The following is a 17,241-nucleotide window of genomic DNA, read 5'->3' as shown; positions in this document are numbered from 1 at the left end:
GCTTCAAACGATGCGTCGACTATTAAATTAGTCGTCGACGATTTTAATAGTCGACATAATCGTGACTAGTCGACTAATCGTGGCAGCCCTAATTTACACTTATTAGGTCATTTAACACTAACCCTTGAGTCTATGAAGCACTAAAAAACAATGTTGTATCTTGCAATAATACATATATGACAAACATAAAATGTCAAATAAATATTATGAAGTATCTAAACAAAGTAACGGTACCCTGGAGTTGTGTCACTGGCGTTGCTGATTAAGAAAAGCCTTTTATTTTGAAGGAAAACACCGCGGTGCTGACATCTATAACATGTTTCGTGAAGCGCTGCAAAAAATTGGTGTGGCGAGTCCAGTATCTCTTTTCATTTTTCAGACCTTTTCTTTTTTATATCATAATTTCATATGAAGCATTTAGTTGAAGTTGTTAGAGAACTGAAAAAGAAAGAAGAAAGAAATTTTGTGAGAAAAACAAGACTGACAACATGTGGTTTGATGCCCTATAGGTTTAGAATTTTTTTTTATAGAAGTTGTCACTGGTGTCACCTTGATGATGAATCACAACAGAGCTGTTACAACTAACTAACACCACCGTTAACCATTAACAGAAATAAAAAGCTCTTCATGAAGTTTTGTAATAATAATAATAATTAGTAGTAGTAGTAGTATTAATCCTGTGTTTGTATGTCTAAATCAATTCCACCCAATCCCTGGGTGGTTTATTGTGTCACTGATGTTACTATGCTTTGGGGTTTGGGGGATTTTTTCCCCGACTGTCACAGATCCATTGAATTCTGTTACACTTAAGGGTAAACATCAAATGGATTGTGACACTACTCATTATAACAGTTGCATAGCAAATAAGTGGCTTCACAAATGAACAAACACTGTGCAATCAAACTTAACAACTGAAAATAAGAAAACATAATCTCCTGATTTGTTGCATTATGAGTGCAAGTCCGACTACATGTGCTGAAGAGACTGAGGAAATAATATTTATCAAACGCCTTTTAAATTGCAGAAAGAGTGAGGTAACACCATCTAGTCTGTAAGCCGATGTACAAAAGGAGATTAAAAATCATTAATTTGCCTTTTTTTGTGAATACTAAAGTGAACAGGTTATGTTATAATATGGTCTATGTGTAAACATTAGAAAAATAAATCAATTTTAGGACATCTCACCATCGCCAAATCGGAGTTTATGTAGAATAAAAAAATAAATACAGACAGGATGAAATTCAGTTTTAAAAATGTTGGACCCATGTTACAAGGTGTTTTATTTTTAGGTACAACTAGTGATTGTAATCCTGCAGAGAGAAAATTACAAACTAAATAAATGTTTAGAAATTATTTGTACATGTATTGTATTTTAAATTATAATCTTTTTCCATCAGATGCAGATCTCATTATTCAGATTAATGATTAACTCTCTTCGCTAACTAATATTCAGAGACATTTATTTTAAGATCGTACACAGTTTTACTGAGAGAAAGGACACCAGTGCACTGCATATATTTTTAATTTAAAAATAATAATAATAATAACCACACATTATAAAACCCTGGAGAATAAACCCAGGATAACGGTGTTGTGATAAAAACTGAGGTTCATAGGACGTAACAAGAGAGCTTTAATTTGAAAACCTGTACCGGAAACGATTTTTATTATCAGCCTGTTGACGCTGTTGTGGGTGGAGGAGGGGAGAGTGGGTGAGACAGGCAGGCGGGAGCATCAATGACAGGGACTCTTCTTGTGCGGCCCGCTTCGAGTACGCGGCTCCAGGCAGCGGACACCCGGCGCTCTGTGACCCGGACTGAGGATGAGGAAGCAGGCGTGGGCCTCCCGGTCCCCAAGCTGCAGCTTTTTACTCAGCATCACCACCACCACCACCATCATCATCATCGCCGCTCATACATCATCAGTTAAAGGCGCCGGAGACCTGCGGCCGTGTAATAAGGTGAGCGTCGTCGTTATTATAATTATAATATCTGCTGCTTTTTAAAACACAGATCCCGCTCCGCTTTGCTTTTTCTTTATCCTAGAATAAATGATCAGGGCAGCAAGTCAAATGGCCATGCATGCAAGAGTAAATGTGCAGAATAGATTAAGATAAAATAAAATAAAATGAAGAAGGATTAAAAATACAAAAATAAATAAAAACAATGTAAGGGCTGCAAGTCGTTTTGCTGCTTTACATTGGCTCGGCTCAGCTCGGGTCCGGATGTATGTGCGCCTCGTCCTTCACGTCGCTGATCGGCTTAAAATGCCGTTCATGTTGACTATAAACACCCTGCTGGAATCCTTCTCTCATCCCCTTCAGAGCAGCCTCATGCCGGCAAGCCCGACCGGGATTACTCGCTGAGGAGGACAGAGAAAGGCTGCTGGCACGGTTCGCTCTCAACCCTGTAAGGATGACTTGAAGGAATACAAGAAGAAGCTTTTTGCCCTCTAGATGGGGAGATTTTCATGCCAGGACTGATACCCTGTAAATGAAAAAACTAGCATTATCCTTATGGTCACTAGGGGGCGACAGCTGTAATTGAAAATCGAAATCCAGTTATGAAGAAATGTGTGATCCCTGCGCTCGGCAAACACTTATAGCGATTGTTTATGGACTCATTTGCTAGTTTTTTGTAATACTGAACAGATCGAACTCTAAAAGTGCCTTGTATTGTGAGATAAATATCCTGCAATATTAAAGAGAGAATGATGAGCCTGTGGGTAAGGACATGGTGAAAGGGGGGAGGAAGAACTTTCTTTTAGCAGGAACAGATCACAGCAAAATGTTAGCATAAATTTATCACAGATAAATATGTATCCTTATCATTGAAGATTAGACTCTGTATAACATGTATATGACAACAAAAATTTCATATGGGTTAAAAAAAACAAGTTTATTTTGTTTGTTAAATCAGGGTTACTTATTTAATATCCTTCTCTGTGAATACACTCCTGCATTTTATGATGTCCTGCCTTTACCTGGTCCAGAGAAAAGCTGCTAGTTATGAACCACTTGAGTATTTAAAACAAAAAACAAAAGAAAATAAAAATAAAAAAGCTAATAAAGTGCATGAAAATAATATAAAAAGAACATTTTTATGACTTTTATTTTATAGTTGTCTACGTAGCTAATCCTAGCTAACATTATCCTGTTAGCTAGATAACTAAGTTATCAGTTACAGCAAACACTGTGGCAGTCACAACTCCATATGATGTCAGACAATATAAATAAACTCTAAATGTTCTGAAAGCTAAATATATATATGTATATATATATATATATATATATATATATATATATATATATATATATATATATATATATATATGATTAAAACAGGAAATAACAACTACTGATCATTAACTGGATCAGTGTGCATGTAAATTCAAGCATAGTTCAACTGTGCTTTTACTTTCGAGGTCACAAATTAAGTTTAATGGCCACTTACTATAATTTCCTATTGAAATGCACAATATAAGAGTGTTAGTGAACGTTTCGTCTAACTGTTGGAAAAAAATTATAGAAGCAAATGTCTCTAAATGGTAAATAAAAATGTTTCACACTTAATATAACTCAATAAATAAAAAACTAATTTCTCATCAGAGTTTGAATTCTGGGTAATAAAACAGGATCCAGCCTGTGTTAGATAACAGTTCACTGCCATCAGTTTATAAAATCAATAAAACCTACCGCACCCTGCATCAAGGAGCCGCTAAGCCACTGGGAGCAGTTATCATTATTAGATTAGATGAGATTCAGCTTGATAGCTGTCACACAAAACATGGAAATACAGCATTTAAAGAGGTGTGAAACGTCTGAACAATGGTACAAAATGAACATTAGTCTAATACATGACGGAAAACATCAGCAAAGTCTTGATCCCCGTTTCCAAGGAACCAGACTTTTTTTTATATTTTTTAAGGTGTAAGAAATGTTGAGAAACAGTTCTCCTGTTTTTTAAGCTTTTTCAACATTCATCTTTGTACATTGGCTGCTTTTTCACTCATTTTCAGTCCAGTCCTTGTACCTGACCTTTTTTTTGTTTGTTGAACCTGTTAACACTGACCTATGAAACATTCAAGCACACAAAAGGCACCAAACTCAAGGGGTGAAGCATAACACCCCTTGAGTAGGGGTGTCTATTCATAACAGACAACAAAGAACTAAGTTTAAATGTTATCTTTAGGCACTTTGTTATCAACAGTCTGTCATATAAACATATTGGTTCCAGTTTCTTTAGTTGAATGTATAAAAAAATGTCAACGATGACATATTTTGATCCACCAACCAAAACCATCAGGGAATCATCTGGACATGGAGAAAATGAATGGGGAATTTTACTTCAGGAGTCAGGGCCATTAAAAAAGCGGGCACTGACAAGTTGATTCCTTATTTTAGCCAACAATAGCAGAAATAAGGGATAAACTGTTGAAAATGGTGACTAAACATCATGTTAGGCAGGGAAAAAATAAAAATTACTGGTGGTTTAAACACTGAGTGTAGATGTACATCAAAATAAAGCATGAGAAGTGGTGTTACTGAGGGGGTCTTTACATCACATGAATGGGCTTTCTGGGTAAGTCAGATGAAAACGGTTGGAAACCTGACTGAAAAAGCATAAACAGTAAGCGGTCATATAACAGCTGTGTGCTGTTTTCTAAAGATGACCTTAATACAGCTTCAGAAGTTTCCAGATGTTTTTTTCTGCACTTAAAAAAATACATTGTTAGAGAGATTAGGGTCCTATCAAATCCTCAAACCTCTGCTTTAAAGAGGCACTGAATTTTATCCCGTCCCTGCTCGCTTCCTTCCATCAGTCTCCATGACAACCGGCGTGAATCACCCAGGAGACCAGCAAAAGGCATTAGCCTGTGGTTTGTGTTTTTTTATCAGTGTAACCTTTCCCCCCACTGTCAGCACATTAGCCCTCTTTGTGTGCAGAAACACAGAAAGGTGAATCTGAGCGCAGGTGATGCTGCTGCTCGCACAGCAAAGCCTCAGTTTGAATGTTTGCTGGCGTGTTTGTCGGAGGGGGTGCGGCATGAATGGCCACGTTTGTCACTGCGGCGAGGTGATTAGTCATTTAAAAGAGCTCGGGCTTATCTGCACCACACACACACATCTGACATCTGAAAGCCATCGCTCTAGCACCGATTGACTCTGTCAGGTTTATCGCTGCGATTGTTTCAGTTTAATTAGCTGCTGCTCGGATGTCAGTCGGTGCTCAGCTGATTTGTTTGTCCAGTTGAACAGCAGGATCGAGGGAGGAGATGGAGATCTGCCAGAGCGAGGCTTTGGACTCAGAGGAAGTTGCTTTAAAAGTACAAAGAATGCTTTTCTTTGGGTTTTGTTGTGCTGCCGCCACTATTAATGGTTTCACACTGATTAATTTGTGGATTGGTCACCATAATGTGTGAAATTCAAAACTATAAGCTAGTATCACTCAACAAGTCCAATATCAGCTGATGCATGGACAGCTGGCTGGACACTTGACTTGTTTCTGAAATGGAAAACAGGTGAAAACACATGTTACTAATTCCATTAATCAAGTGTAATTTCTGTGACTAGTAACACCCAAGTTTACCTTCTATTTCACATCAAAGTAGCTGCTGTGAAATACTAATAGGTGGTATAAAAGACACAAATGAGCATGCCAAAGATAAACCTGATTTCATATATTAAATGAACTTCATATTTTATTCAGTGCGACTTGAAAAAAACTAGTGACTGACACAAAAAAGTCACCAGGAAGGTTTTTATTTGGAGCTACAGATCAATTCAGGTTCCCCATGTGCTCTTATACAACCAGAGGTTGTAAATAGATACATTATAAATAGTATGTAAGACATTTTTTCGTTATTACTTTACCTTTTAGTGCCCTTTATTTTAAAGGGCACTAAAAGGTAAAGTAAAAAAGAGGGCCTGTGGATGAACATTCAGTTCCCTCAATGAGCATGAGGTCACAGCCAGCAGTCCTTTGATAAGATGACCCGCTAACACGCTCTTAATGGACCATTAGATGACCGGTGGATGGTTGCTGTGGACATTGAGGTCAGCCATCTTTTTACCCTGTAAATGTCTCCATGCTCTCCTTTGTACGACCAGCTTTTGTTGAATGTGGAATCAGCAGCAGAGCAGTGTTGTTAGTGTCAGGCTACACAGGGTCAGCTCTTATTGGGGAAGCTATGTTGTACTGTATGTGTGTGTAGCCTGTGCGGGCAAATTACGCAACATTAGGCAAACAGTGCTAAGGGGAAAAATTTGAAACCACCAGTCATTTTTGGTCCAGTTCAACCTATCCACCAATCCACAGATTTGAAACAGTCTCATCTCCTGGGAACCATGAATGGATACCTTATTGATCTTTCTATCTGCGTGTCTGTGTGTGTTTGTGTGTGTGATCATCGTGCAGTCAGAGTACTACTACCAATACACAGAGTGTGACAGCACAGGGGCACGATGGAGGGTCGCCATCCCTAGGTCTCCAGGCTCCTGCTCAGACCTTCCTCCTCCGACCAGAGGCACTGACTGCTGTGAGTACCACCACAGTGTGTGTGTGTGTGTGTGTGCACGTGCCAACACAGCCTCTCTGTTCCCTCAGCCTTCTCATGCCCGGCTGGGAAGTTTTTGGAGATGTCCACGCAGCAGTGCACGCCGTGTGCGGCTGGTTCTTATTCTTTGGGCAGCGGCCTTCGTTTTGACCAATGGGATGCCATCCCTGCAGGCTTCACCAGCTTAGCCAGCTTCCTCGACACTGGGCCGAATGGAGAGGACATTCAGGCCTGTAAAAGGTGGCGCACACAGCATTACCATTACCATGGAGATGGGTATTCATGTATTATTGAATATATAACAAGATGGAGTATGCTGCCGCTGTGTTTTGCTCTCATTGCAGCTCATCGTGGACGCCGCAGGGCGTGTATCTGGAGTCCAACCGTGACGAGTGCACGGTGTCCCTGGTTTATGCCGTACATCTGGAAAAACAGGGCTCTGTCTCCTTCACCTATCAGTACCCCGACAACAACATCTTCTTCGAGTTCTATGTAAGCACCTGTAACTAAAATAGTGAATAAAGCCAAGAGTGTTTTATTTCTTGATTTATTGACAATTTAGATGATTAGTGATTGTAAATTGGTTGTAGACGACTACCTGTCTGTAGTGTGCTCGGCCTCTTGCCCAGCTTGGTTGAAGTTGTTTTATTACGGGAGTAACTTGTGTTGCTCATAAACTGCATCCTTGAGAGTGTTGTGAAAAATCTGGTCCAAATCACTCATTTTTAATATGAGATAAGATGAGAATTTCTCATAATTACAGTAGCAAAATGAATAGAGCACCAATAAAAATAAACTATAACAATAATACGACACAATAATAGAATACACTCCACAAAGTAGAAATAAATAAATGTAAACATAAGTATGATTCATTCTATTTATGCTATTAAAAAACTTACATGCAAGACCTTTAAAAGCTTGCTATGAAAGAAGACATTTTTAATTATTCTTACTGGTTAAAGAATAATGAAGGTAGTCAGGAGGCGGCTGAGCTTACCTTTGCACAGAGAAACAGTCATACTGCAGATATTTGTTAGCTGATGAGTTTTGAGTTTGTATGAGCTTGACTTGTTTTTAAGCCTATTTCATACAGATGAAATGTAGTGCTTTAAAAAGTCAAACACAAGGCTGTGCAAGTTTATTCAAGTTATACTCTGGGTGTAGCGTTTGTCCGTATCCGTAATGAATTTAATAGCAGGTAATGTTGAAGAAGAGTCATTTTTGCTTGTTTGTGTAGATAATAACCTCTGTGTTAACTTGTTCTCAGGTCCAGAATGAGCAATGCCAGGAAATGGCTCAGACTGACGATCAGAAATGGATAAAAGTCACCAACAATGGAGAATGGGACACACACACGGTGAGCACGTGTTTCTACCTCTGTGTGTGCAAGCTGCTGCAGTATCATGTGATGTGTGGCTCACTGTGTGCACCTTGGCCTCAGGTGAGCCTGAAGTCTGGTACCAACATCCTGTACTGGAGAACCACTGGGATACTGGTGGGGGGGAAGATGGTCAAGCCTGTGCTGCTGAAGAACATCCAAATAGAAGGTAAAAGTTGACCTCCAGCTCACGGTCGGATGCTTTTTGCAGGTGTGCGTATACTTAAAGCATCTCCACACTTTTGTCCAGGTGTCGCCTACACATCCGAGTGTTTCCCGTGCCGACCCGGTTGGTTCAGCCCGACCCCCGGCTCCTCATCCTGCCAGCCCTGCCCCAGCAACACTTACTCTGTGAAAGGGGCGTCCTCCTGTACGCCCTGCCCCGAACACCACTACTCACGTACGTACAGGACGCCCAACAGCACCACAACAAACAGTGTTTACATTATTTCAGTCATAATGTAAACAGTGTAAGCTCTCTCTCATGTTTGACATGGTGAACTTACACTAATAATAAGCTTGCATATTTCCTCTGAGGAGACGGCTAAGGAAACACCTTCCCTCATAATAATAATAGATTCATTTAGTTTTAGCACCTCATTGGTCTCTGCTGATGCTCATCCTGCCTCTGTGTTTGCGTCCTCTCTCAGACGAGGGATGGCCTGAATGTAAGGAGAGGCCACCATGCTCGGAGAAGGATTACTTCCAGATCCACACAGCCTGCGACAGCGAGGGGAAGGTCAGCAGCGCTTGCATGTTTCATATTTCTCTCTCTCTCTCTCTCTCTCTCTCTCTCTCTCTCACACACACACACACACACACACACACACACACACACACACACACACAATGACCTTTTTAAATACACAAGGACAGATATGCATATAAACACGCCCTGTGTCGCACTCATATGCAAAGTCAACAAGGAAAACCAGAGCGAGTGTATATATGTGTGTGTGTGGGTGTGTGTACCATATTTATATATCTTTGTGGGGACCAAAAATTGGAATGCTACTATATTTGTGGGGACCATCAGTCCCATATGGGGACAAAATTCACATCCCCACAATTTTGAGACTCAAAATGTGGTTTTAGTGTCGGGGTTATAATCAGGTTATGTTAGGTTTAGGCTAAGGGTTATGGATAGGGATAGGTATTATTTTAAGCGTACTAATTTATACTTATTAATATTTAATTCAAATTGCATTTATGCAGCACCAAATAACAACAGTAGACATTTTATATTGTAAGGTAAAGACCCAACAACATGAAAAAAAAAAGAAACCCCTACAATCGTATGCTTGGTGACAGTTGGAAGGAAAAACTCCCTTTTAGCAGGAAGAAGCCTTTGGGAGAACCAGGCTCGGTTCTTTGAACATATTTAATATAATGACCAAATATATTAATGAAGAAAATTTAATTAAATATTTTTATAAGCTGGCTTCCTCCGTGCCTGATCATTTTTGTATTTATTTTATATTTGTTTTTAATTGAACTGCTTTAATAGTAACTTTCTTTATTCCTTACTTTTAATCCTTTTGTGCAGCTGGTATTCGTGTATCTAAAATGGTTTCACCTTTTAAATGTTTTACTTACTTTTTGTTTCCTCTCTCATCTCGTTTATTATTTATTATTATTTTTATTTACTTTGTCACATATTTCTGACACTGCCTGTCACGTGATATGTACAGCACTCAAATTTTATACACTGTACGTATGAAAAACCGTGAACGTTTCACACAGAAAGACAGATGTGATTAAAATGCATCATTAAAAGTGTTCGACGGCTCATTTAGTGTTGTAGCAAAAGCAGGTAAAGTCTCTCAGTGCGATAAACAACCCATGAAAACTCAGCCTGAGAGGCAGCATGCCGACTGGCTTTTGTAGAAGTGCACCTTGTTACAGGGCAGTAAAAAAATCTCACCTTTGTTTTTTTAAGGTGTTTGTTTTTGCTTGAGCAGAGTGAATTTCCTGCTTTAAACCTGCTTTGTTACAGACACAGGTGCTGTATCGTTGGGTGGAGCCAAAAATCTGCGTGGAGAACATCACAGGAGCCGTGGAGCTGCCGGCAACAGGCCAGAGAGAGCCCTGCCCTCCCTGCAACCCCGGCTACTACAACAGCAACGACTCCACCTGCCTGCCCTGCCCACCTGGAACGCACTCGGACGGCACCTACGGTAAACCTGCTCACACCTATCCTCACCGGCCTCACCCTGGTGTTGATAAAATTTAAATCTGTTTTCATCAATCTAAACATCTTTATCGTTTCCACTGCTTCGTGTTCATACAAGAGCTGGTTAGCGATACTTATAAATGCTTTAGAAAAGCATTTAAGGTATAAATACATATAGAATTTAAAGAAGCAGTACTCAAATTAAAATAAAATACAAGTAAAAAATGAAAAATGAGTTTAAAGCAGTACATAACAAACATTTACAAAGCAATAAATAAATGCATGTAAATAGATGTGGCATGCTGTAAACTGCTGCAAACATACTATAACTAATAAAAACAATTACAACAGTCATACAACTTGTACACTTAAGCTGGATCCTGTACTTGCAAATGAGCTCTCTTCCAATAAAAACCAAAGTTCATTTAATTCCTTCATTATTCTCCATTCAAAGGCTGGACGTCCTCCCAGCAGTTTACAAAGCCTCTCCATCTGCTTATATAATGATCACCTCTGTCCATCATTATGAGATGAATTTGTTTAAGATCGACCCGGCTGAAAAGATTGTACAAACACAATTTTGTACCCAGGAGGTAAATGTCATTGTCGTGTCTAAACAGCTTTTATGTGATCTTTGCGTGTGTGTGTGTGTGCCAGCGTGTGCACAGTGCCCTGCAGGTACCGAGCCGGTGTTGGGTTACGAGTATAAATGGTGGAACGTGCTGCCTTCCAACATGAAGACTTCCTGTTTCAACGTGGGCAATTCCAAATGTGACGACAAGAACGGTGAGCACACGGATGCCTGACACATTAGTAGATATATTTATAACAATACTTTGTTTATGTAACACCTTCAGCTGCAGACTTTACAAAGCACTTTGACAGAAAAGAAAAAGCAGAAAATGTAAAATATTAATTTTCTGGTTAATTACAGTAAAATTTACATGAAAAATGTAAACACAGTGAAGGAAACTACAACACTAGCCATTCCCCGTGTATCTAATCACTAAGAGCAAATGCAGAGGTGACAGTGACAAATGAGTCAGAATGAACACGTCTGGGTGGAAAATGGGCTTTGTGTTGAGCTTGAATTGCGAGCTGAAATCACCTGCAACCACTTTTTACCCATTACTGCTGTGCTAATTGTGGATAATGTTGTAAAACAACCTCTCATATGCTGTCATGGAGAATTACGGAGGTGTAATACGAGTGCATCGCGCCTTTTGCTCCATAGGATGGGAGGTGGCGGGAGATCACATTCGCAGCGGAGCAGGAAGTTCGGATAATGACTATCTTATCCTCAGCTTGCATGTCCCCGGCTTCAAGTAAGTCTGTGTGTTTGTGTACAGAGAAGAAACCAGCCTGTCCTAATGATGACAAACAGGATCTGTGTGTTACTAAATGCGAGTTTGTGTTTGTGTTTGGTGACAGGGTCCCAGCCTCGCTTTCAGGGATGACCGGCAGCGAGTTTGGCCGGATAACCTTTGTGTTCGAGACCATCTGCTCAGCCGACTGCGAGCTCTACTTCATGATGGTGTGTGCCTCTTTGTGTTCATTTCCAGCAGAAGGTGGTAATTAGGTGGCTAACTTTACTGAGTGAGTCAGAATGGTCACGTCTCATCATCGAGGTCTGGTTTATAATGGTGTTCTGCGTGTTACTGCTCAGTTAGCAAATCCTTTGTTTTTGTGTTTTATTGGCACGCCCCCTGCAGGACGTGAACAGGAAGAGCACCACAGTGGTGGAGTCCTGGGAGGGCAGTAAGGGCAAACAGTCGTACTCGCACAGCATGACCAGAAACGCCTCCGTCACGTATACGTGGGCCTTCCAGAGGACTAACCATGCTCTAGATGTGAGTGATTTTCAGTCGTGTGATTTTTATTCATGGCGTCAGCTGTTAAAGCAACGTTATTAAGGCTCTGCCGAGAGTGAGGCTGTCTCAAATATCAAGATATCCAACAAGGAATTGCGGTGGCATATTTTTGTCTATAGGTCCGTCGTTTCATTGCTGACACGGTGAAGATCTACTCCATCAACTTGACGAACGTGATTGATGGGGTGGCATCAGCGTGCCGTGCCTGCGCTCTGGTACCTCAGAATTCCCAGCGTGCCGGCTCGTCCTGCGTTCCCTGCCCAGCTGGTTTTTACATCGACAGAGACACCAACCGATGCCAGGAGTGTCCCCCCAACACACACCTGGCTGGGCGACAAACCTACGGCCAGGACGCGTGTGTCGCGTGTGGACCAGGAAGTATCAGTAACAAGGTGAGAGCCCTGCAGTCATGATACCTCATTCTGGATCATCATGTTTTAGTACTTTTATCCAGTTAAGAGAGATCATGTTTTTCCTTTTTCTTTCAGGAACACTCCCGGTGCTACAGCGACTGCTCCTTCACCCACACGCTGAACAACCGCACCCTGACCTTTGACCTCAGCGCCCTGAGCGATGTGGCCTCACTGACCATCGGGCCCAGTTTCACCTCTAAAGGCACAAAATACCTTCATCTGTTCAACATTAGCCTGTGTGGCCACGGGGTAATTGACCTGCTTTCTGCTTACATCAGCCTCAAAAACACTTCAGAGATCAGCCTGTGAAGCAAACGTATTTAAAAATCATTTAAATGTTCTTTTGTTCTTTTTATCTTTCACCTGTTTTTTATTGAATGTTTGAAGTGTAAGGGATATAAGAACTGAGTTTGCTTATCTTGTATGAAGTCACCTAAATTCTTGTGATCTAAAAAACATACTGAGAATTACTTTTTAATGGTGGATATATTGAGGCAGCACGGTGGTTAGCACTGTTGCCGCGCAGCAAGAAGTTCCTGAGTTCAATTCCACCATCAGGCCGGGGTCTTTCTGTGTGGAGTTTGCATGTTCTCCCCGTGTTTGCGTGGGTTCCCTCCGGGTACTCCGGCTTCCTCCCACCATCCAAAGACATGCAGTTTGTGGGGATAGGTTAATTGATTAATCCAAATTGCCCATAGGTGTGAATGTGAGTGCGAATGGTTGTCTGTCTCTGTGTGTTAGCCCTGCGCCAGACTGGCTACCTGTCCTGGGTGTATGCTGCCTCTCGCCCTATGACAGCTGGGATAGGCTCCAGCACCCCGTGACCCTGAAAAGGATAAGCGGAAACGAATGGATGGATGGATGGTGGATATATTGTATATTTGACCGTGAGATGAGATGTTCGTGTCCACATCTCGTTAGGATGTAAAGCGGTGAAAAATAGATGTGAAAATAATCTGACATTAGAGAAATTATACACTGACAGATTCATTTTGGCGCTGGCTGCAGGGAAAGAGAGCTGCTGTCTGCACCGATAACGTCACAGACGTGTCCAACAAAGACGACCAGAGCGACGCAGCTCAGTTCGTGAACTCAGTGGACAGCTTTATCTGTCAGTCGACCATCATCCCATCGGATGGGCGGGGCTTCAGAATGGCCATTTCCTCGCAATCCATCAGCCTTGCTGACACTTTTATTGGTAAGGGCCTAAACAGAACTTCCTGAGTCACTCACTTTCAACCACCGCCAAGCTTCTTCATATACATACCTGGGAGTTTCACTTAGGGTTTAATTACATTTCTCAAGTCTAGTTATCATATGGAATCAAGTCCCATCAGTGGAGGGTGTCTATTTGTAAAGCCTTAACTGACCAATCAGGTTGGATTAAGAGAATTCTGACGTTTCACTATAAGAAAAACTAATGGAAACAATTTGTGAAACAGATTTATTTGGGACTGACTCGTGAGCGCCCCCTGTTGTACCCCTGGGTGAACAGTTTTAATTGGGTTGGATCACCCAGATTGGTGCTGGTTGAATAGCGTCATGCAGTTTTGTGATAATCAGCTGGTAAAAACCACCTTGATCTCTCTCCCCTTTGTTTTTTCAGGAGCGACAGTAGACACCGTTCTCAATGGTGTCAGTGCCGAACCAGATCTTTTCCCGGAAAACTCACAGGATGTTCCCGACATCAATTTCTTCTACAGGTAAAAAGAAAAAAGAAAGCTGGAAGCAACAGTCAAATATTTTTGTTGTGTTCAAGTCCCTGATGTGTGTTTGTGTTCCTTCAGTTCAACGCAGGTGACGGCATCATGTGATCTGGGTCGGAGTTCAGTCATCACCGTTCGCTGTAACCCAGAGAAGTCTGAGCGAGGAGAGCTCTCCGTACCCAGGTAGTTGCACATCAGTTAAAGTGTAGTTTCTGTATAGATTTGATGTTTATTTTTATACTTTGTTAACAAAAACATTCAATAACTAATAGGTAACAAATGTACTACTCTTAGCAGCTCTATAACTGATCTGTGTGTTTGACAGCTCCTGTCCAGCAGGAACATGTGATGGATGCACGTTTCACTTCCTGTGGGAGAGTGCCAGCGCTTGTCCACGTTGCACTGAGGACGACTACCACCGGATAGAGGGAGCATGCAAGGGAGGCGTCCAGGTAACTCACACCTTCCCCATACCTCATTTACTTCACAGAAAGCCGGAGTCTCTCATACTGCCTCGCGCACAGTGAGTGAGTGATTTTGGTAAAACCATGCAAAGTTTTACCTTCACATTGTGAGACATTTTCAAGTTAAGACCCAAAAGTACATTTTTAATTTGCCTCATCTTTTCCACAACATGATTTTTTGCAGGAAAAAATAAAAACAAAACACATTTAAACTTTTATGGTTTAGCCAAAACCAGTTTAATAATGTTTTAATGGAACAAACTGATTTATAACCCGAGAAAACACATTAATCAGTAATGTAAATCCCCTCATGTCATCAGGAAACTCTATATGTGTGGAACGAGCCCAAATTGTGCACCAAAGGAGTGTCTCTGCCTCCCCGGAGCTCCTCCCCGTGTGAGGCCATCGCTCTATGGCTTAAGGTCGGCGTTGGAGGCGGGGCCTTTGTGGCCGTGCTGCTCATCTCCCTCACCTGCTATTTCTGGAAGAAAAACAAGAGGTAATAAGAGGCACCCTAACAGCAGGCCAATGTGCTCATTAAGATCACAGCGAATTGTTATTAGTGGTCAGAGATGTTTGTCTGTGACAGCAAATTCTTCACCCTGAAGGCACCGGTGACAGTTTTAATGCCCAGCGTTGCAAATCAGTGAATCGTAAACATGTTGCAGAGTGAACTCAAAAATCTGTTTGTAACCCTTTATGATTACTATCATCTTGAATGTATTTTAAAGGCTAGCAGGATTGAGAACATGCTTGTGTATGAAAAGAAATAATCTGTCTTTATTATCACCGTAATTGTGACCTCTTGTATCTATCTGTCTGTGCAAATACAGCACACTGAATGTTTGTGTATCATGTGATTAAGGTCACTGTAAGTAGATAAACCAAAGAAAAAGTGAGAATATTTAGTGGAGGGAAAGACTGTAGATTTAACAGTGATTGATTTTTTTTATAAAGAAATTGAATGAAATTTTATTCTAGACATAAGACAAATATTTATAGTTATAGCACAGCCTCCAATCAAGGGTGCGATCCTCGTGTATTTTACCTTACATCATGAATTCATTTCTAGCTAGAGCTTTCACAGTAAAGTTTAAAATTTACACTGGAAATACTTTTTAGTAATGTGTAACTAATTTTAAGTAACGTTTAAGTAACTTTAACTAATGTTTAAGTAATGTTAAGTAGTGCATAATTCCAATATATTTTAGTGGAAAAACAAATCAAATTTCCCTATCTTACACTGTTTATGCATTATATTAGTGTATATCATTGAAGTTCCACTATTGAATTGTCCTCTTATATTACATATAAATATGTAATAAGGGCTGGTCTCCCCTTCCTGCTTAGAAGAAAAAATAAACACCAGCAAACGCTGCAGGGCATAGGCCCAAATTATGTGCTACTTAAAATCACTAACAGTATAATTTGTGCATTACTCCCTTATTCTAGTGTATCCAATGCTAAGTATTTCTATGACTATATAATTACATTGCAATTTCAGATTGAATGTACGGAAATTACTTTTAATTCTAGATTAATTGCACTTTTAGGGCTTTATTATAAAGTGTTAGGAAAAAGGAAAATCACATAAATATTTCCTGAAAAATTACAGTTAACAAAAGAAAGAAGAACGAAGATATTTTCAGTTAAGTGAGAATATAGTGAAAAAATATGGAAAAGTGTCAACAATATCCCACAAAGGAAATTGTCTTAATATTAGGCTTTGAAAATGATTATCATTTGACATCAGTGTAAAAAAAGAAAAGAAAAGCAGCTCTGTGAGAGATGAGTAACCGGGCATGAAGGGGGTGACTGAGTACATAAGAGGCGTGATTTTCTTCAGAAAGCTGAGTCAAATAGATAAGTCATGGAACGAATTTCTGTTTAAAAATACACTCGTACCGGATGCTGTCTGATGTTAAATGATACACTGCCTGATTGTGATTCACACCCTGTGGTTTGTGGCCAGGCTGGAGTACAAGTACTCTCGTCTGGTAATGTCTGCCAACAAAGAGTGTGAGCTGCCAGCTGCAGACAGCTGTGGCCTGGCTGAAGGAGAGGAGCCTGATGACGACGTGGTCTACGCCCAGAAACCCTCGCTGCTGGGGAAACTGCGCGCCATTGCCAACAAGGTGTGCATAAAGTAAATTTTACTTCACGTGTAAAGACTTACCATGTCTCTTTGATTTCACACGTAACATTTCTAATATGTGCGTCTCAGCAGGAGGATGGAGAGAGCAGCGAGTCTGTGCAGTTGAAATCCTCACAGTCTGATCGATGGGTCCTGGGTTAAACTGATGCCAGCAGAGGAAGAGCGAGGCTGGGCTGACACAACAGAGGAACAGTCTGTTAGCAATGGTCTCGCTGTCCACCTCCCTACGTGTCTCTTATAACCTCCTTCATTGTGGGGGCACCTCTACACACCCCAGTTTGAGGACAGCATGGACAATGGCTTTAACTCTTCCACCCTGGAATACACAGGAAGCTCCTGCTTTATCACCATGGATGCTCAACAGCAGTTACAGAGAGAGGAAAACAAGCTTTTAATGTTTGGGGGTTTTTGTATATTTTGTAATTTAATTTGGTATTTTCTGTTAAGAGTCACGTATTTATATTGATGTTATGATGTCAAACCTTTATTAAAGTTCTCTTTGGCTTTGGGGATTTCTGTGTGG

General features: G+C 40.7%; 1 protein-coding gene across 3 annotated transcripts; it reads left to right on the top strand.

Moving 5' to 3' along the window:
- Nucleotides 1-1,675: 1,675 nt before the first annotated feature.
- Nucleotides 1,676-17,230, top strand: LOC309691698 (endosome/lysosome-associated apoptosis and autophagy regulator family member 2-like). 3 transcript variants are annotated; one of them, XM_082509569.1, is made up of 22 exons: nt 1,676-1,960; nt 6,417-6,537; nt 6,606-6,795; nt 6,900-7,047; nt 7,826-7,915; nt 8,000-8,105; nt 8,187-8,336; nt 8,587-8,675; nt 9,933-10,113; nt 10,767-10,895; nt 11,344-11,434; nt 11,541-11,643; nt 11,822-11,959; nt 12,100-12,372; nt 12,469-12,642; nt 13,402-13,591; nt 14,000-14,096; nt 14,181-14,282; nt 14,425-14,551; nt 14,884-15,062; nt 16,536-16,698; nt 16,791-17,230. In XM_082509569.1, exons 1-22 carry the CDS (start codon nt 1,823-1,825, stop codon nt 16,857-16,859), a joined length of 3,048 nt encoding a protein of 1,015 aa, XP_082365695.1. In that variant the 5' UTR covers nt 1,676-1,822; the 3' UTR covers nt 16,860-17,230. The 3 variants fall into 3 exon arrangements, with proteins under 3 accessions (XP_082365695.1, XP_082365694.1, XP_082365696.1); XM_082509568.1 differs by having other exon boundaries at nt 16,788-17,230; XM_082509570.1 differs by lacking the exon at nt 1,676-1,960 and adding an exon at nt 2,292-2,724 and having other exon boundaries at nt 16,788-17,230.
- Nucleotides 17,231-17,241: the final 11 nt, after the last annotated feature.

This window comes from Aulonocara stuartgranti (genome assembly GCF_965226115.1).
Source record: "Aulonocara stuartgranti genome assembly, chromosome: 17".
Taxonomy (NCBI): domain Eukaryota; kingdom Metazoa; phylum Chordata; class Actinopteri; order Cichliformes; family Cichlidae; genus Aulonocara; species Aulonocara stuartgranti.
Note: the sequence above shows the minus strand (reverse complement) of the source record. Positions and strands in the feature narration are given on the sequence as shown.

Coding starts and splice junctions, on each gene's coding strand:
- LOC309691698 (XM_082509568.1), top strand. CDS start 1,823: ATGAGGAAGCAGGCGTGGGCCTCCCGGTCCCCAAGCTGCAGCTTTTTA. Junction 11,960..12,099: donor GGACTAACCATGCTCTAGAT/GTGAGTGATTTT, acceptor TTTTGTCTATAG/GTCCGTCGTTTCATTGCTGA. Junction 12,643..13,401: donor TTAGCCTGTGTGGCCACGGG/GTAATTGACCTG, acceptor CGCTGGCTGCAG/GGAAAGAGAGCTGCTGTCTG.